The 18,043-nt window shown below is 42.4% G+C and overlaps 1 protein-coding gene across 7 annotated transcripts in view; it reads right to left on the reverse strand.

The window, feature by feature from the left end:
• The window catches only part of SYT1 (synaptotagmin 1), a 1,004,279-nt gene that overhangs the window by 198,837 nt on the left and 787,399 nt on the right, over window positions 1–18,043 (reverse strand). For all 7 annotated transcript variants that reach the window (XM_063927398.1, XM_063927392.1, XM_063927393.1 and 4 more), the window contains one exon: window positions 12,171–12,338. In XM_063927398.1, the coding sequence (XP_063783468.1) occupies window positions 12,171–12,338 (168 nt within the window). The remainder of the gene's footprint in view (window positions 1–12,170; window positions 12,339–18,043) is intronic.

Raw genomic sequence — 18,043 nt, forward strand, 5'->3', positions numbered from 1 at the left:
AACAGTATAGAAATACACTGTGCATTACTATTCTACAGTATGTGCCAAACCCATTCTTATATAGAAAACAACAAATAGTTTGTAATGATTTTTGGGATGAAATTCTCTTAAATCATCACGTAATTTTAATAAATGTAATAACTGAACATATACTGTTCCTAGAAAGGAACCTAAGCCTGAGCTTCTTTTATCATCTTCACCAGTCTTCTGTCTCCCAGGACTGGAGGGATTTGTTTTGTGCTGTTATGAATGTTAAGAACTCTTCAGTAATTCAATATAATCTTAAGAGTACAGTGCTCAGTTTTAATTAATTTGTTTTCTTACGTACAGTATATTTAGATCTAATAAAACTAGTTGAGAGAAATGCATTGAGCGTTAGACTATAACAGCAAGCAGCTGTAACCAGGGCAGTCTTAACAGCAGTGTAGGCCCCTGGGCACAGCAATGCACTGGGGCTCTGACCCATCCTCCATCAGTAGAGGTGGGAGGTCCTATCAGCAGCAGCTTTGATGTCCCGCGGGGCGGGTGGCAGGCAATGTTCTATCTTCCGCTCAGCATGTAGGACCTAGAGCAGTGATTTCTGCTAATTACTCCTTTACTGCACAGATGTGGCAGAAGGGTAACACTAAACTGTAGAACGGGGCATTGGGCTGAATGAAGGGGCCATGGTACATTACTTTCTGGGTGGTAGGGGGTGTTTAATATGTAGTAGAGTGGTGGATAGTGGAGTGGGCTAAATAGTCATTTTTTGGTGGGAGGGCAGATGCTTGACTGCAGATATTTCAAGTTCCTGAAAATAGAATTCTTGGCTTTCAATGGGAAAAAAACAGAGAGTCCCACCTAACAGGAGATTCTGGGAGCTCTGGGAACAGAGTTCAGGAGCCAGAACAATCCACCAACTAAAATATAAAACTGCATCCCAGGCGTATGGAGCTGGAGCAGGGACCAGATGCTGGAAGGCTGATATCTCTGATTCTGGGCATATAACAGACAAGCTGACAGTGTCCACCAAAAGGGGAGAATCCCAGCTTTTGGAGTATAACCTCAAGAAAATTCTAAGTTAAACAGAACCCGAGATATCTGGCTGGGAAGAGCAATTAACAGGCCCGGATGGGGACCCCTGATTTGAAGTTGGATATCTCCGGCTCCCTGGGGCTGATTTTCAAAAATCTGGTACCCCTGGAAAGAAGGGATGTTCAGCTATCAGCCTAGGGCCCTTATACTCCTGGGGCCCTTGGGCAAGTGCCCATTGAGCCCATATGAAAAGATAGCCCTGGCTGTAACAGCGCAGTGCAGTATTAGGACAATGAGCCTGACTTATAGTTGTACATTAATGCTGCCAGAGATGTGATATTTGACAGATGTGCGGAAATATGCTTGTCAGGTCTCTAGGTTTGTCTGTCCCCGGCGGGGGCGCTAGTGGGTCAGTGTTGGTCTGATGGATAAAACGTGGAGGCAATATAATAGTCCTGCGCATAGGCGCTGATGTTTTATTGTTACTGAGCAGATCGGATAACACAGTATAAACAGAAAACCGGTAATGGAATGACAATGGTTGATAACTGGATTTAAATAGCTGAGGTCTCTTGCAAATGAAATGTAAAACAACAAAAACTGAAGGCAGATGATATAACTAAAGTCCAATAGTACTTGATAGCACACAGTCTCGGTATAACGTAAGATAAAGTAACTTGAAAGGCAGAACTCCAGTATGTATAGGAAACACTCAGTCTCTATAAAGCACACAATTCCAGATAGTTTTACTAGGCTCAAGCAGGAAACAGTCTCTAAGCCACCAATAGTAATACTGCTGAAATGCACAGATGGAATACAGATAGCCAGTGTACAAGTGAGATGGTAATACGAACACCTGAGGAGAGTCTCTGCTGCTGGTGATTGTGTCTGGATGGAATTGGAGTCCGGAGTTAACAGGAGAGCTGTGAGAATGAAGACTGGAACAAATGGAAGTTTCCACGGGGATCGCTGGAAACAGGAACCAGAAGAACTTAGGCACACGGTGTGTGACTTGTTGTCCGAGGCAATGTGAGAGAGCCACAAGCTGGAAGTTATACCTCCTGCCCAGCAGTGATTGGACACAAACTGCAGGCGGAGATACAGAGCTGGATTGAACATCAGAATCAGCTGCGTGCAGGTGTCATGGTAACGTCCACACAGGCTGGACATCGGTACGCCGCAAAACCCACACAGGACCAGACTCAGGAGCACTCAGCAATGTGAAACAGAATGCTCGCGGTTACTACACCCATGCAGCCGCAACTGGGGCCAAGACCTCTGGAGGCCCGCACACCAGCGCGCTGGTAAGTGAGACGTAGCAGAGCGCCGATTCCTGACAGTACCCCCTCCTTTATGGGTGAGCACCGAACACCCACGAGGTTTGGCAGGGAAGAGTCTGTGGAAGGCTTGGATCAGACGTGGAGCATGTACATTCGTGGCGTCGACCCAACTCCTCTCTTCAGGACCATATCCAGACCAGTCAATGAGATATTGCAGATGACCATAACGATGTCGAGAGTCTAGTATCTTTTCCACCTCGTATTCCACGCCCCGATGAGTTTGTACCTTTGGAGCTGCTGGAAACGATTGAGAATTAGTGGTCTGAGGAGAGAAATATGGAATGAGTTGGGTATTTTCAAAAAAGCAGGCAGTTTCAACTTATAAGCCACCAGATTAATAACACTTTCTACTGGAAAAGGTCCAATAAACCGTGGAGCAAACTTCATTGAGGGGACTCTGAGTCGGAGATTACGGGTAGATAACCAGACCTTATCACCCGGTTTCAAACTAGGAACTGCTCGCCTCTTCCGATCAGCGATCATTTTATACCGTTGAGAAACTTTTTTAAGAGATGAATGGATCTCTTTCCAAATTTGAGCAAACCGCTGAAGAGCAGAAGCAGCCGCAGGCACATCTATGGCAGGTAATTCTTGGAAATCCGGTACTCTAGGATGCTGACCATAAACTGCGAAAAAAGGAGTTGTATCAGTTGAAGTATGATAACGGAAATTATGAGCAAACTCCGCCCATGGCAACAATTCTACCCAGTCATCCTGTGAAGAAGAGATATACAGTCTCAAATAGGTCTCAAGTTCTTGATTTACCCTCTCTGTCTGCCCATTTGTTTGAGGATGATAGGCCATAGAGAACTTCAGTTTTACCTGTAGCGCTGAACACAGAGCCCTCCAAAACTTGGCCACAAATTGTACTCCTCGGTCAGATATGATTTCTGTTGGAAGTCCATGTAACCTGAATATTTCACGAAGAAACAACTGAGCCAACTTTGGAGCAGAGGGTAATCCCATGAGTGGAATGAAGTGTGCCATTTTTGAAAACCTATCGACTACTACCCAGATGGTGTCATACCCTTTGGATGGAGGGAGATCAGAAATAAAATCCATCGACAAATGGGACCAGGGGCGCCTAGGAATGGAATTGGGTATCAATTGGCCTGCGGGAGCCTGACGAGAATTTTTATGCTGAGCACATTTGGAACATGAAGCTATGAACTCTTGAATATATACCTTCATACGAGGCCACCAATATGTTTGAGACAGAAACTTAAAAGTCTTTAGAACCCCAGGGTGACCAGTTAACTTGGACGTATGAGCCCAGGACAGAAGGTTTGGACGAAGCTCCGGAGAGACAAACATCTTGCCTGGAGGCGGGACTTGCGACATCCCTGTAGCTGCGAAAACCACCGGATTTAATACTGGTCGAGCAGCCTGTTCTGCGAATTCCTCATTTGAGCTCATGGAGCGAGACAAAGCATCCGCTTTGACATTTTGTGAGCACGGTCTAACATCAACTTAAAATCAAAGCGAGAAAAGAATAGAGCCCACCTTGCTTGCCGAGGATTCAGACACTGCGCGGCTTTCAAGTAGAGAAGGTTCTTGTGATCCGTGTAGATGGTAATGGGAAATCTCGTACCCTCCAGCAGATACCTCCATTCTTCAAGGGCCAATTTGATTGCTAACAACTCCTGGTCGCCGATGGTATAGTTCATTTCTGCAGACGAGAACCTACGAGAAAAAAAACCCACAGGGGTGAGTCTTACCATCACTGCCAACCTGGGACAGGACTGCGCCCACGCCAACCGTTGAAGCGTCCACTTCCAAGATGAAGGCTTTACTGACATCCGGCTGCTGTAACACAGGAGCTGAAATAAAAGCTTGTTTTATTTTGTGAAAAGCGGACAGTGCGTCGTCAGACCATTGGGAAGGATTTCCCCCTTTCCGGGTAAGGCAGGTAATTGGAGCTATTAGCGTGGAAAAGCCTTTAATAAACTTTCTGTAGTAATTAGCGAAGCCAATGAAGTGTTGAACTGACTTGAGTGTTGTTGGAAGAGACCAGTTTTCTACAGCTCCCAGTTTAGCTGGATCCATTTGAAGGTCTGTTCTGGAAATGATGTATCCTAAGAAAGATATTGAAGAAGCTTCAAATGTGCATTTGGACAACTTGCCATACAGATGATTCCGTCGAAGACGTTGCAGAACCTCCTTCACCTGTTGGCGATGAGAGACTAAATCACGGGAGAATATCAAGATGTCATCGAGGTAAACTACCACACATTTATACAGGAGATCTCTAAACACTTCGTTGACAAAGTTTTGAAACACGGCGGGGCATTACTTAAACCGAAGGGCATCACTAGATATTCATAGTGGCCGTCACGAGTATTGAAGGCGGTTTTCCACTCATCACCACTTCGAATCCTGATAAGGTTGTAAGCCCCGCGAAGATCCAGTTTCGTGAAGATGGAAGCCCCTCTAACTCTGTCAAACAGGTTAGTGATAAGAGGTAACGGGTAGCTATTTTTGATCGTGATGTTATTTAAACCCCGATAATCGATACAGGGGCGAAGTCCTCCATCTTTCTTCTTGACGAAGAAGAATCCAGCACCAGCTGGGGAAGTGGATGGACGGATGAAACCTTTCTGTAAATTTTCCTTTATGTATTCACTCATTGCTTGAGTTTCTGGGACTGAAAGAGGGTATGTACGCCCTCTAGGCGGCTTGCTTCCTGGAACCAGATCGATGGGACAATCCCACTCTCGATGGGGAGGCAAGACATCCGCTGCTTTCTCACTGAAGACGTCAGTGAATTCCTGATAGGCCTCCGGTAGGCCAGACTGAGACTTCACACCAGAAGACTTTATCGGAAACACTTGAGCCAGACAAGACTGATGACAGGAGGAACTCCATGATGTTAACTGCAATGTGGACCAGTCAAATTGCGGATTGTGCAGTTGGAGCCAAGGCATACCCAGTACTATCTCATAGAACGCTTTGGGTATAACCAGGAACTCAATGAACTCAGAATGCAGGAAGCCTACTCCTAGAACTACCGGCTTGGTTTGCTGAAAGATGGAACCTTCAGAAATACGGCTTCCGGCCACGGCAGTGAGATAAACTGGACGACACAGTCTATCCACTGCAGCTTGCGTGATAAAATTCCCAGCAGCACCACAATCCACTAAGGCAGACAAAGATTGGAGTCCCTCAAACCTTTCCAAGGTGACAGGTAATATAAAATCCTGAGATGAAGGAGCTTTATTCAAAAGCCCTAACTTGACTCCTCCTCTACAAGTTAGGACCTGGCGTTTCCCGGCCGAGCAGGGCAGGAACCAATCAGATGACCAGCAGCAGCACAATAGAGACACAGTCTTTCCTTTAATCTTCTGGACCACTCCTCAGGTGTTAAACGAGATTTGTTTACCTGCATGGGTTCATCAGTAATAATAGGTAGAGACTGTACAGGAGGCATAGCTCGGTGCTTGCGAAGATCACCTCGAGAGTGTTCACAGGTCCGCTCGCGTAAACGTAGATCCAATTTGACACATAGGGAAATTAGAGCTTCCAGTTGCTCTGGTAAATCTCGAGTAGTCAGTTCATCCTAAATGCAGTCAGACAGACCATGCCAGAAGGCGGCAACCAATGCCTGGTTGCTCCACTTCACCTCTGATGCCAATGTCTGGAACTGAATAATGTACTGACCCACAGTACGTGTTCCCTGGCGGATCTGAAGGAGGTTAGAAGAAGCATAGGTCGTACGCCCAGGTTCGTCAAAGATGCGTCGGAATGCGGCAACAAATTCAGTATAGTTGTTCAATATTGCATCTGCTCGCTCCCACAGCGGAGAGACCCAGTTCAAAGCAGAGCTAGCTAGAAGAGAAACAATATAAGCAACCTTTGTTCTAGGTGTTGGAAAGTTCTGTGGCTGCAATTCAAACTGAACTTCGCATTGATTTAGAAACCCACGACACATCTTAGAATTACCATCAAATTTACTCGGAGTAGGAAGATGGATGCGAGACATTGGAACAGGAGCAAATGGAGAGCTGTAAACTGAGGAACCTGGAGCAGGAACTGTAACTGAAGAGGACACTGGGGAAACTGTAATTGGAAGTGATTGTTGTAAAGTATCTAATTGTAAAGACATTCCTTGCAGGAATTGCATAATCTGCTGCTGTGCATCCTCTTGACCATCCAGTCGTGACACTAGGTCTTGGAGTGTCCCTGACCCCACACTCTGACCACCGTCTGGGTCCATGGGCCTCGGACAAACTGTCAGGTCTCTAGGTTTGTCTGTCCCTGGCGGGGGCGCTAGTGGGTCAGTGTTGGTATGATGGATAAAACGTGGAGGCAATATAATAGTCCTGCGCATAGGCACTGATGTTTTATTGTTACTGAGCAGATCGGATAACACAGTATAAACAGAAAACCGGTAATGGAATGACAATGGTTGATAACTGGATTTAAATAGCTGAGGTCTCTTGCAAATGAAATGTAAAACAACTAAACTGAAGGCAGATGATATAACTAAAGTCCAATAGTACTTGATAGCACACAGTCTCGGTATAACGTAAGATAAATTAACTTGAAAGGTAGAGCTCCGGTATGTATAGGAAACACTCAGTCTCTATAAGCACACAATTCCAGATAGTTTTACTAGGCTCAAGCAGGAAACAGTCTCTAAGCCATCAATAGTAATACTGCTGAAATGCACAGATGGAATACAGATAGCCAGTGTACAAGTGAGATGGTAATACGAACACCTGAGGAGAGTCTCTGCTGCTGGTGATTGTGGCTGGATGGAATTGGAGTCCGGAGTTAACAGGAGAGCTGTGAGAATGAAGACTGGAACAAATGGAAGTAACCACGGGGATCGCTGGAAACAGGAACCAGAAGAACTTAGGCACACGGTGTGTGACTTGTTGTCCGAGTCAATGTGAGAGAGCCACAAGCTGGAAGTTATACCTCCTGCCCAGCAGTCAGTGGCAAACGCAGGATTTCTAGAGAGGGGTTTCCAAATGTAGTCCACAATCTCCCACTCTGCAGAACATTGGAGTAAGTGCAGGAGACTGGGGGAGCGGTAGAAGAACCTAGCAACGTCCCTGGACATTAATGTACACATCAGTCTTTTTATACACTGGATACTGTATGGAATACAGTATTAATATTTAGAACTTTAGATTGTCTATAGTATGGGCTGTATCAAACACTTAAATTATATAAAGAAGTGGTCAGGAAAAGGTTAAACAAACTGTAAAAGGTTAAACAAACTACAGTATAAATAAAGTACACAACTATAGTAGAACCAGTACTGCACTTTCTAAGCACACATTCTCCCACCACATGGTAAGCTCCTGTCTCTTCTTCCTGGTAGCTACTCTCTGGTCCAGAGCACGCAGTGAGGACTCAGATCCTCGCATAGAGCAAACTTGGTAGAAGAAGTTGCTACCACTGGGCATGTGCAGTAGCTCCGCTCTGTTCCATAACCTGCATGATGTGGCAGCAGCTCTAGTAATCGTATTATATACTATTGCTATTATTGTCATAATTTGAGAAACTTGCAGAGAGTAGGGGGGTTTCCAGGCAACCAGAAACCCCCCCTGCGTTTGCCTATGGCAGTGATTGGACACAAACTGCAGGCGGAGATACAGAGCTGGATTGAACATCAGAATCAGCTGCGTGCAGGTGTCATGGTAACGTCCACACAGGCTGGACATCGGCACGCCGCAAAACCCACACAGGACCAGACTCAGGAGCACTCAGCAATATGAAACAGAACGCTCGCGGTTACTACACCCATGCAGCCGCAACTGGGGCCAAGACCTCCGGAGGCCCGCATACCAGCGCGCTGGTAAGTGAGACGTAGCAGAGCTCCGATTCCTGACAATGCTAATGTAACAGCTGCTGGGATTCATATAGAGATGAACACTATAGCCTTTACAGCTGACTGCAACAGCATACATGTACTCAGCATTGACTAATGTAATCAGGTAAGCACCAAACCCCTGGATGAGTCTATGGTTACTCAGCATTGCCGCCACAACTGAGATGCAGACAACGTGTTTCACATAGCTCCTACAAGATTGTCAGAAGCTGTTATGTAAGCAGGTCTGTTTCTAGGACCATGTGAGCTGTGCAATTGCACAGGCCACTACAGTCAGTACTTGGAACTGTAACGGCCTCATCTCCCCTCCCTGCCACATGGTACTGCAAGGTGGATCAGAGCTAAAACTACATCTTCCATAATCTCCGCTGCCTGTCTGCAGGGCTGGGGAATCTGGGAGATGGAGTTTGGTCAGTGATGTGGCGCTTATGTCTGTCTCAGAAGTGATGGGACCACTTGCCAGGAACTTCCTTGCAGTAAGAGAAGAAGAGCATGGCTGGACAGCTGCATCCACGAACCCCGGGATAGGAGGCTGCCTTCAATCCTGGTAAGTATGAGGCTGCCAAATGTAAGTGGTATTACTGTGAGGATTAATGTGTAAGGGGCATTACTTTAAAGCATAATGTGCAAGGTGTAATGGGCATTATGGTGTTTGGCATAATGTGTAATATGCATCAGTGACGTCCGGTGAGGTAGGCGAGGCAGGTGAGGCACAGCCTTACCTGTCATACTAATGTATATGCCAGAGTTTTGACTACATAAAGTATATTTAAAATACAAAGAATATATTAGAAATATCTTCTTTGTAGTATTCTAATAATTTGTATTGTCAAAAACTCTAGAGTAAAAAGTTTATGGCAGGTGAGGCAGTGCCTCACCTATCCTATCTTTTCTGCACATCTCTGGTCAAAACTCTCCAAATTTTCAGCAGTACATACTGTCCTATTGCACCTGAGTATACTGCCCACATGAACCATTTGTATGTAAATCTGGCTCTGGTACTATATGGTATGTGTAAGGGGCATTATGGTGTGTGGCATATTGTGTAAGGGGCATTATGGCGTGGTACATAATGTGTTAGGGGCATTACTATAAGGAGAAAAAATGCCATATAATGTAAAGAGAATGAATCAGGTATTTTTTTTCCTGTAGTGGCCAATGTCTGGGGGTGCAGGGTGCAATACTGGGGTGTCAGGTAGTACTTTCCTGTGAGACCACACCACTTATAACAATGTCATGCCTATCACAGTGAGGACACACCCCTTTTTACATGCACACAAATGTTTCTCAGGGGGACATTTACTAAGCAGTGATAAGAGCGGAAAAGTGAGCTAGTGGAGAAGTTATCTTATCAATCAATCAGCAGCTCTGTATAATTTTATAGTATGCAAATTAAAGATGTTACTTTAGTACTGATTGGTTGCCATGGGAACTTCTCGACTGGCTCAATTCTCCGCAATTATCACTGCTTAGTAAAGCTACCCCTCAGTCTCCAACATTTTTACAATATTCCTGTTCACACTGGGTGCCATATTGTCTAGAAACGTCCCAGTACATAAGCTAGATGTTGCAAGCAGTGAAACACTCTTTACCTTTATTACAAATAATAAATAGGAATTACAGAGATAGATATTGTACAGGTAAGGTGGAAGAATAAATAGTTGTATTCTTTCGATATTGTGGAGTATACACTGTAATGCAAGAAAGTTATAAGTCTAAGTTAAATATTTTCTAAACAGATTCTAGGTAGCTTTGTTGAGTTTAAAATGACAAAAGAAACAAAATGCAAAACAGACCTGATTTGTCTTACATTAGTTTTAAATTCAATGATCAGAGCCATAGGTAGTCAGCGGTTTTGAAAATTTTATGTTTAGTAAATATACCGCTAAAGCTGGGTACATACTAAAGGATATGTTGCTCTGATCCCGCAGATCAGAGCAACATATCAGGTACATTATCTATTCTGTACCCATAATATGTGCGCTCCATCCCCGGTCGGCCCTGAAGCAGGGCTAATAGCGGATGTTGCTATTGAGGGATGCCACGTGGTACCTGACATTGGCAAGTGTGTATGCACATGGCACATGCTTGGTCCCCTCGTCTGTCAGATCTGTTGGGTACACACATCGCATAGTGTGTACCCATGTTAAGAGTTATAGGTTAGTTTTAGCTGAAAATATATTAAAACAATACCATTGTGTTAGTACTTCTACATTAACTGCACTTCCCCTGAATGCTTTAAGAGGGTACAGCATCAGATATCTGAGATTCCTGCTGCGGTCCCTCCCGGCCTATTATCACAAGAGCAGCCCCCAGGTTCTATGGGGACAGCAATTTTGACAAGTTTATAAAGATTTTGATGGCATTACTTATTATAGCTTTTTGACTACATGAACACAATTATTTTTGGCTGCACATTTGCCGTAGCTCTGCCATGTTCAAACTTAGAAGTAAAGTGATTGCATAAATTATCACTTTACTTAGTTTATAGTCTTTGAAATATTGATAAATTGCCCTGAAAAATAATTATACCAATTGGGGCAGAAATGCAGGTTTTAAAAATAGCCACATAGGGGTATATTTCCTAAAGTGTGGGTTTATAGAATTGCAGCTGTTGCCCATAGCAACTAAATTCTACTTGTTTATCCAGTACCTTCTAGAAAATAATAGCTAGAATCTGACTGGTTGCTACTGGCAACAACTCCACATCTAAAAACTAGCACTTTAGTAAATAAATCCCATAGACTCTAAGACATACTGTAACACCTCAATATCCTATAGAACCTGTGTACCCTGTAAGGATAAAGCAGAAGAGTGACAAGGTATATGTAGACTCTAAAGGTGGGTACACACTAGTAGATATATCTGCAGATCAGTTGATCTGCAGATATATCTATGGACGGATCTGGCAGTGTGTTGAGCATACACATTGCCCGATCCGTCAGGGACTGACGTCATGAACTGGGCGGGCGTATACACATGCCCGCCCAGTTCAGCTGTCAATCACCGCTGGCCGCCGCAGCCTGTGTACGGGCGGTCGGCCGACCTACTGTACATCGGTAGATATATTGGCCGTCGGCTGTGCTGCTGGGCCGACGTGATACGTCTGTGAATGACGGAGTTCACAGACGGATAGGCCGTACACACTGGCCGACGGACCCGATATATCGGCCAGTGTGTACGGACCTTAAGACAGATGAAAAGGCATGAGAAAAACAGTTCCATGCTCTTTCAAATTAATTTTGACTCCCATAATAACTGTGAGTGGTTGAACTTTTTCTTTAAAGATCAAAAATAGGGATTGACCAGTAAACATATAAAACATCCTATTAACTCCTATTATGCTATAGGGAACAGATGGAGTCTGTATGTTATTAAATAATTACAGATCAAATTTTTGCACATGCACGATATACAGCACAAAATATGCCTAGGAAGCAGCATTCTTTGTTTTACTAGTGTATGCCTGGTGACAGTTAAAGGCTAACAACAACATCAGGAACGTAACAAGAAATTGTTTTACCTTTGTTATAGCAATAGACAGAAATATGTTTAGTGATGCTTTGTTAATGTTAGAAGAATATAATATGGTTATGTAATTTACATTAAGGATGAAACTTTATAGGAATATTTGCTTCCTCTGTTCCATAGTTTTTATTGCTTGTGGTGTGAGATGCCTCTACATGTCAGTTGCCTGGTCAAATTATCTCAGTGATACTGTATATCTCCGATCTCTTTGCACATATTCCCTGCACCTCTTAAACTGTAAGCTCCATACATTTTGTGTCATGCACGGCATGTAATTTGTTAGTGTAATGATCACTTCAATATACAGCACAGTGTAATATTTTGGCATTTTCCAAGTAAAGGATAATACTAGTAATAACCTCCTATAGATTTCTTTCATGACACATATAAACTCAAATTAATGTCAGCAAAAAAAAGAATATGATATAGCAGAACTTCTGTTTTCTTACCTCTTCTTTTTCAGCGCTAAGTAGATCACGCCATTCTTCTGTCACATGACCAAAATCTATTTTGTTCATAAAAACCTTGACCTCCCCAATGATGTCATGTTTAGAGAAGCGGTCAAAATCATAAACCGTCATCACCAGTGTCTTCCCACCTAATTCCGAGTAGGGTACCTGTTAAAAACACAAAAAGTCCATCATAATCCAAACACAGTTATAACATCTACTATATTGTATTCACAGTGCATACAAACTGTAAATTGAAAGTTATAGATTGTAGTACAAAATTAAAGACCTACTGTAGTCTAAAAGTGTGAACTTCTTTCCAAACCAAACAGTCATATATAAATTAGCACTGTCCCTTTCATCGTGGAGTCGTATCTAGCCAGTGGTTTCATCCTTACTTTTTGACTGTATCAAACTCTGTTTAATTAAAAGGGTTTGTTTAATACAATAGAGGGAATTCAATTGTTTTCTGATAAGATACTATATGGGCATGCTAAAAACTATATATACACCCAAGGACTTAATTCCATCAAACTTCTAAATTCAATTGTTTTTAGCGTGGCCCGATAGAGCTATTCAATTGTTCAGCTGTTCGGGCACTACTGCATGATTTCTGCCCACCTCATCTGAGGTGGTGAGCAGAAATCAGCAAAAAGTCAGCTGGTTGGGAGCCAAAAGTGCCATTTGGGCACACTAAATGAGACTTTACATGGGTTTGGGTGCTTTTTGCATCTATACTCAGTGTATTTGGGTGCAACATGCACCATTACAGTACTTATCGCTGGCCAAAAAACAATTGAATTCCTCGTATTAAGTGAAAAATACAGGCCCAAACAATGAAGATTATGCTGGCATGTATCCATCAAGGTCTTTACCTTTTAAGGTAAATTATTTATTAGAACAAAATGAGATTATAATTAATGAACATTTAGGAGTCAATTCAATTACCCTTGAGTGGTGTGAGCTACCACACTATTTTCAACACTGCAACTTTATTTATTTATTTATTTACAGTTTCTTATGTAGCGCAGCAAATTCCGTTGCACTTTACAATTGTACACAATGATAAAACAAAACTGGGAAATAACAGTCATAGAGGTAGGAAGGACCTGCTCACAAGCTTACACTCTACAGAATTGTGCCCTCTCCATCTTGAACTTGCACCAGACTCGCACATTTTTACTTGCAGCACTATGGGGCTGTGAACAAAAATCAGTGAGTCCGGAGGTACCGCAAGTATAGCTGCAATTACTTGCAGGTGTGAGAGGATCACACATTATAAAATAAACCCCTTATACTTAGCTAGATCTGTTGAGCAATATGTGTACAGTACCTTTATAGTGCCTCTGCTGAATGCACATTTATACCTGTTAAAATATTATGAAATTCCTTGTATTATTCTAACAGTATACAAGACATAATTTCAGTGACATTCGTTCTATTCAGGATAGTTGTCTTACATGCCAGGGCATGGTCAGTGAATTATTTACGAGCATAACAGTAATGCATATTTTCTATCGAAATTCCCCTTTAAGCCATTGTTATGCTGTGTGGTGTTTTTGCGCTTTGATACAGGTGTGGAATAAAGTTAATCAAGTTTTAATTTTTAGCAGGCTGGAGTAAAAAGTTAGGCCACAGTTTACCTTCATTCTTCATATGTGAAAAATGTAAATTGTGAGAAATAATTATCTCATGAAGTTGTTAACTTAAATAACACTTTGAAAGAATTCAGTTATGCACTCACTTTGATTACTTATGAAGACCATCTTTGACTGATGATCTGTAATTCCTTGGTCTATTAAATAATTAAAATAACTTATATTTTTATATTTATTAGCGTAATGCATTGTTCCAGAGTTCTCTAGAATTTTTGAATGGCTATCTAGAACATGTGTGGAACGTGGCTATAGTAAACGATTACTTCAGCCGTGGAAAGTCATTCACAATAAGCTACGCAAACTCAGAATAGTATTCAATGTACAAGCTTGGTACAATTTCAATTTAAAAAGTATCTTTTGTGTAAATCTTTAATACTTTGATTTCTCTTGATAACTTTACAAAACCTGGCTAACTAAGCTGATTGGACAAGTTATGCAGCTATACAGTTAGCTGAGGCTAGAGCCGTACGGTGGGTGGTGAGGCAGGTGCCGTCGCAGAGAGCAATGCTCACCTGCTGACGCAATCCCTATTCCTGGTCGCCTAGCACCGCTGCCATGCATGTTATGCTAGCGGTGTGTCTGGCTCCTTCTCTCCACTCCGGATACCCTCCCTGCTACACCTCCTGGCAATGTCAGGGACCATGTGATAGGGTTCAATTTGATATGGAGGATGGGCTCACAAGTATGGCAAAATGTGCACCAAGAACCTAATTTATACAGCATGTTAATTGTAGAATGTATCATAATTGTTTCGACTATCACTGTTCTTAGGGTCTGATTCATGTTTGTAAGTAAAGCAAAAAAAGCACGTAACTGTGTCTGGCGCAAACCATGTTGCCATGCAAGGGGAGCAAGTGTACATTCATATATTATCCGTGCAGGGTAACTATTGGCTGCTTTGCATGTAGTGTAGCCCGCAACTGTAAGGGTGTGTACACACGGTGAGATATTTTCTTTCAATTTTGACTATATAGTCAAAATTGCAAGAAAAGTTAGTGCAGATCGCAAGGTGAAAGTCACCTTGCGATCCCGATGCGCGGTCCCGCCAGGTTGGCATCGCAAGAAAAGATAGACTGTGCAGGCAAGTCAATCCTTGCTAGATCGGTGTACTATCTAGTTCATCTCTCATGTCAATGACATCTCACATAAGCCAAAATCTCACATAAGCCAAAATTGTAAGCACACATAGTCCATATCTCAAGAAAAGTTAGTCAAAATCGGTGGTGCTGGGCTCCGGCGAGTTCAAGGGAAATCGCAAGTGAAAATCGGGCATAGCAAGAATCTCACTGTGTGTACACACCCTTAGACAGCTTTGTTTTTACACTGCAATTTAGATTTCAGTTTGAACACACCCCACCCAAATCTAACTATCTCTGCATGTTACATCTGCACCACCTGCAGTGTAACATGGTTTTGCCCAGTTGCTTTCTTTTTTACTCTATTCACAAACATGAATCAACCCCATAGTGCTTACAGTGTTCACCTGCATTTTCTTTTTTTCCTGCATGGCACAATAAGCCTAAGCATCTTTGCACCTCTTTACGTTTAATATTAGGGTATGTGGTTCAAGCTCCCTCTCCTTCATTAAGACAATGCTCACATCATAATACTTATTTAAAAAAATCTCTAATCCTAATGATTTACATTTTTCTCAAGAAAACAGATCACAAGAACTAAGTATTATAAACAATGTTAATTACCTGAGCTTATTTATTCTGGCATTAAAAAATGTACCCAACACTTTTTATTTAGATGGAGACTGCATGATGTTTTAAAACAAATTACCCACATTTACCAGAAAATAGAATTGGCTACATTCATATGTGTGACCAATACTTTCTGTATTATGTCTTCCAAGATCAAACCACACACAATCAAGTCTGACATAATTTGAAAGGACCAGTGCTTGCCAGTTTTTATTAATGCATGCAAGAAATTATTTACCCATGAAAATTACAATCTTTTGCCTTTTATTTTAGTTACCATTGTATTGCTAGAGTACTGGTACATACATAATAGGCATGATTACCCTTTAAACAGCTGTCACATTAACATATGCATAAAGGCAAACAATCATTGCATTTTCATTAATCAATTGTAGAATTGTTAATTTTTTTTCTTTTTGGTTGATGACAGCTTTTCATATTTGGGTTCAGTCAACCTTCTTAAACAGACATTTGCAAAACATCAAGTGCTTCTAAGCCACTCTATTAAAACTCAATTAAATCTACATTTAAAAGTGAATCTACAGTATATCAAAAGTCATTTGTTGCTGAGCCAAATAATACACCTTAAGTGATTTTTACTTAGCGATTCCTGTCCATTATTATGTTTTCTAAAATATGACTCAGAGAACGCAGTGTGTCTGAGCAACGTAAAGGTGACTGTTGTGTAATTAGCTTGCCAGTCATATAGGTAACAATAATGCTACTTTACTCATCCACTGGGGTATTGTTTTTTATAAAGAAAAAAACAAGCAAATGTGGCAGCGCTATCGATTAGTTAAGAATCTTCTCACAATAATAAATATCTGGATGGGTAAAAGATATACATTTAGGGGTATATTCAATTAGGGTCGAAAGCTGCTGTCTGTCGAAAAAACGTCAGTTTTCGGCTTTTTAAGGTCGAATCGTGATTCGACCTATTCAATCTCAGCTATTTTTACTCGACAAGTCTGGGAATTAGACTTGTCGAATAGTACATGAATTGGCGGTATAGCTGCCGATTCACGTACTTTTGCGTGATTTGGCCCCGTTTCCGAGCATCTCAGTCCGACATAAAAAAATGTCAGACTGAGATGAGGGACTTTAGAGGAGGAGAGGGTGAAGAGCCGCAGACAGATGGGGGAGAGCCGCAGGCAGACAGGGGAGAGCAGCGCTACAGCACAGCGCTGCAGGAGGATGTGTCACAGCCGCGCCGCTCACGGCAGTGTCCACCCGGCTCCAGCAAGTGAGGTCACGTTTGCTGGAGCCGGATGGACACTGCCGTGAGGTCTGGCGTCTGTGAGACATCCTTTTGCAGCGCTGCTCTCCTCCGTCTGCCCGCGGCTGTCCCCGCTGGTCTCCCCCCTCTCCTCCGCTCACAGGTCTCATCTTAATTTGATTTTTTATAAAGTCGAATTGAGATGGGATTGGATAGGGGTTGTCGGATCCATTCCAACAAATGCATGTCGGAATGGATCCAACCCTGATTGAATATACCCCTTAATAACAATTAAAATAAAGAGTGGAAAGCATATATTCAATATAACACGTTAAATTGAACCAGATACACAAAAACAAAAAACAAAACAAAAAAAACCCACTGCACCTGCCAATAAGCAGGTTTCTAGATTTGGAACAGTCTTTGAGGTGATTAAGTGTCTGTTCCTATTAATACCCACATCATTATGTGTTTGGAAGAAAGTGGCACTGTCCATGTTTATAGTTATTGGTAGCTGTACAGTGTAGACAATAGGGTCCAATCCATGAGACAATTTGGAGCTGAGGTGTGGATCACAGAAGGTAAAACAGCAGGGGGTTGGTCTGGCCAAACTCCTTGGTTGTAAGGTCCAAATGGGATAGGCAAGGTGGATCCAACTAAAGTGTTTCACTGCATAGTGGTTGCAGCTTTTTCAGTGTCCCATTTGGACTTTTATACCCCTGCCAATATGGCAGGTAACTGTTACGTTGAAACAATTACCCATCCAATATACATAAAAAATACACATTTTCAAAGTGCAGGGTACAGGAGGTAGACCTTTTATAAAACAGTTACTAATTCTAAAAAAATAAAATATTTTTCTCTACACTAAATATAGTTTGGCTTATTATTAGTAGTATTTATCAATCTATGCAGATGGAGGATGCTCCAATCAGAAGCCCTGTTTATACTCCATGTCCTAGTAACCCTGCCTGTTTCCCATAAGCCTCTGGCAAAAACAGAAGCTCATAGATACAGCAGGGTCACATGCCCATGACATCAGGCAGTCATGTGATTGCATCCCAGGGATGCATTGTGTCCTTTCAGCATCCCATCAGTATAGGGAAGTCATGTGCTGCACTCCGGTCACGTGACTCACCTCGGTCACATGGTTGCCAGGTTTTAATTTTTATGGCTTTGTGATAGTGTAGGACCTGCATGAAGGTGGGGTACCTTGGCGAGCAGTTTGTAGGCTTCCGTGCATTGGCCAATTCACTAACTAAACCCTCATAATTTATTTATTGATGTTGTGAG

This window comes from Pseudophryne corroboree, chromosome 6 (genome assembly GCF_028390025.1).
Source record: "Pseudophryne corroboree isolate aPseCor3 chromosome 6, aPseCor3.hap2, whole genome shotgun sequence".
In the NCBI taxonomy this organism is placed as follows: domain Eukaryota; kingdom Metazoa; phylum Chordata; class Amphibia; order Anura; family Myobatrachidae; genus Pseudophryne; species Pseudophryne corroboree.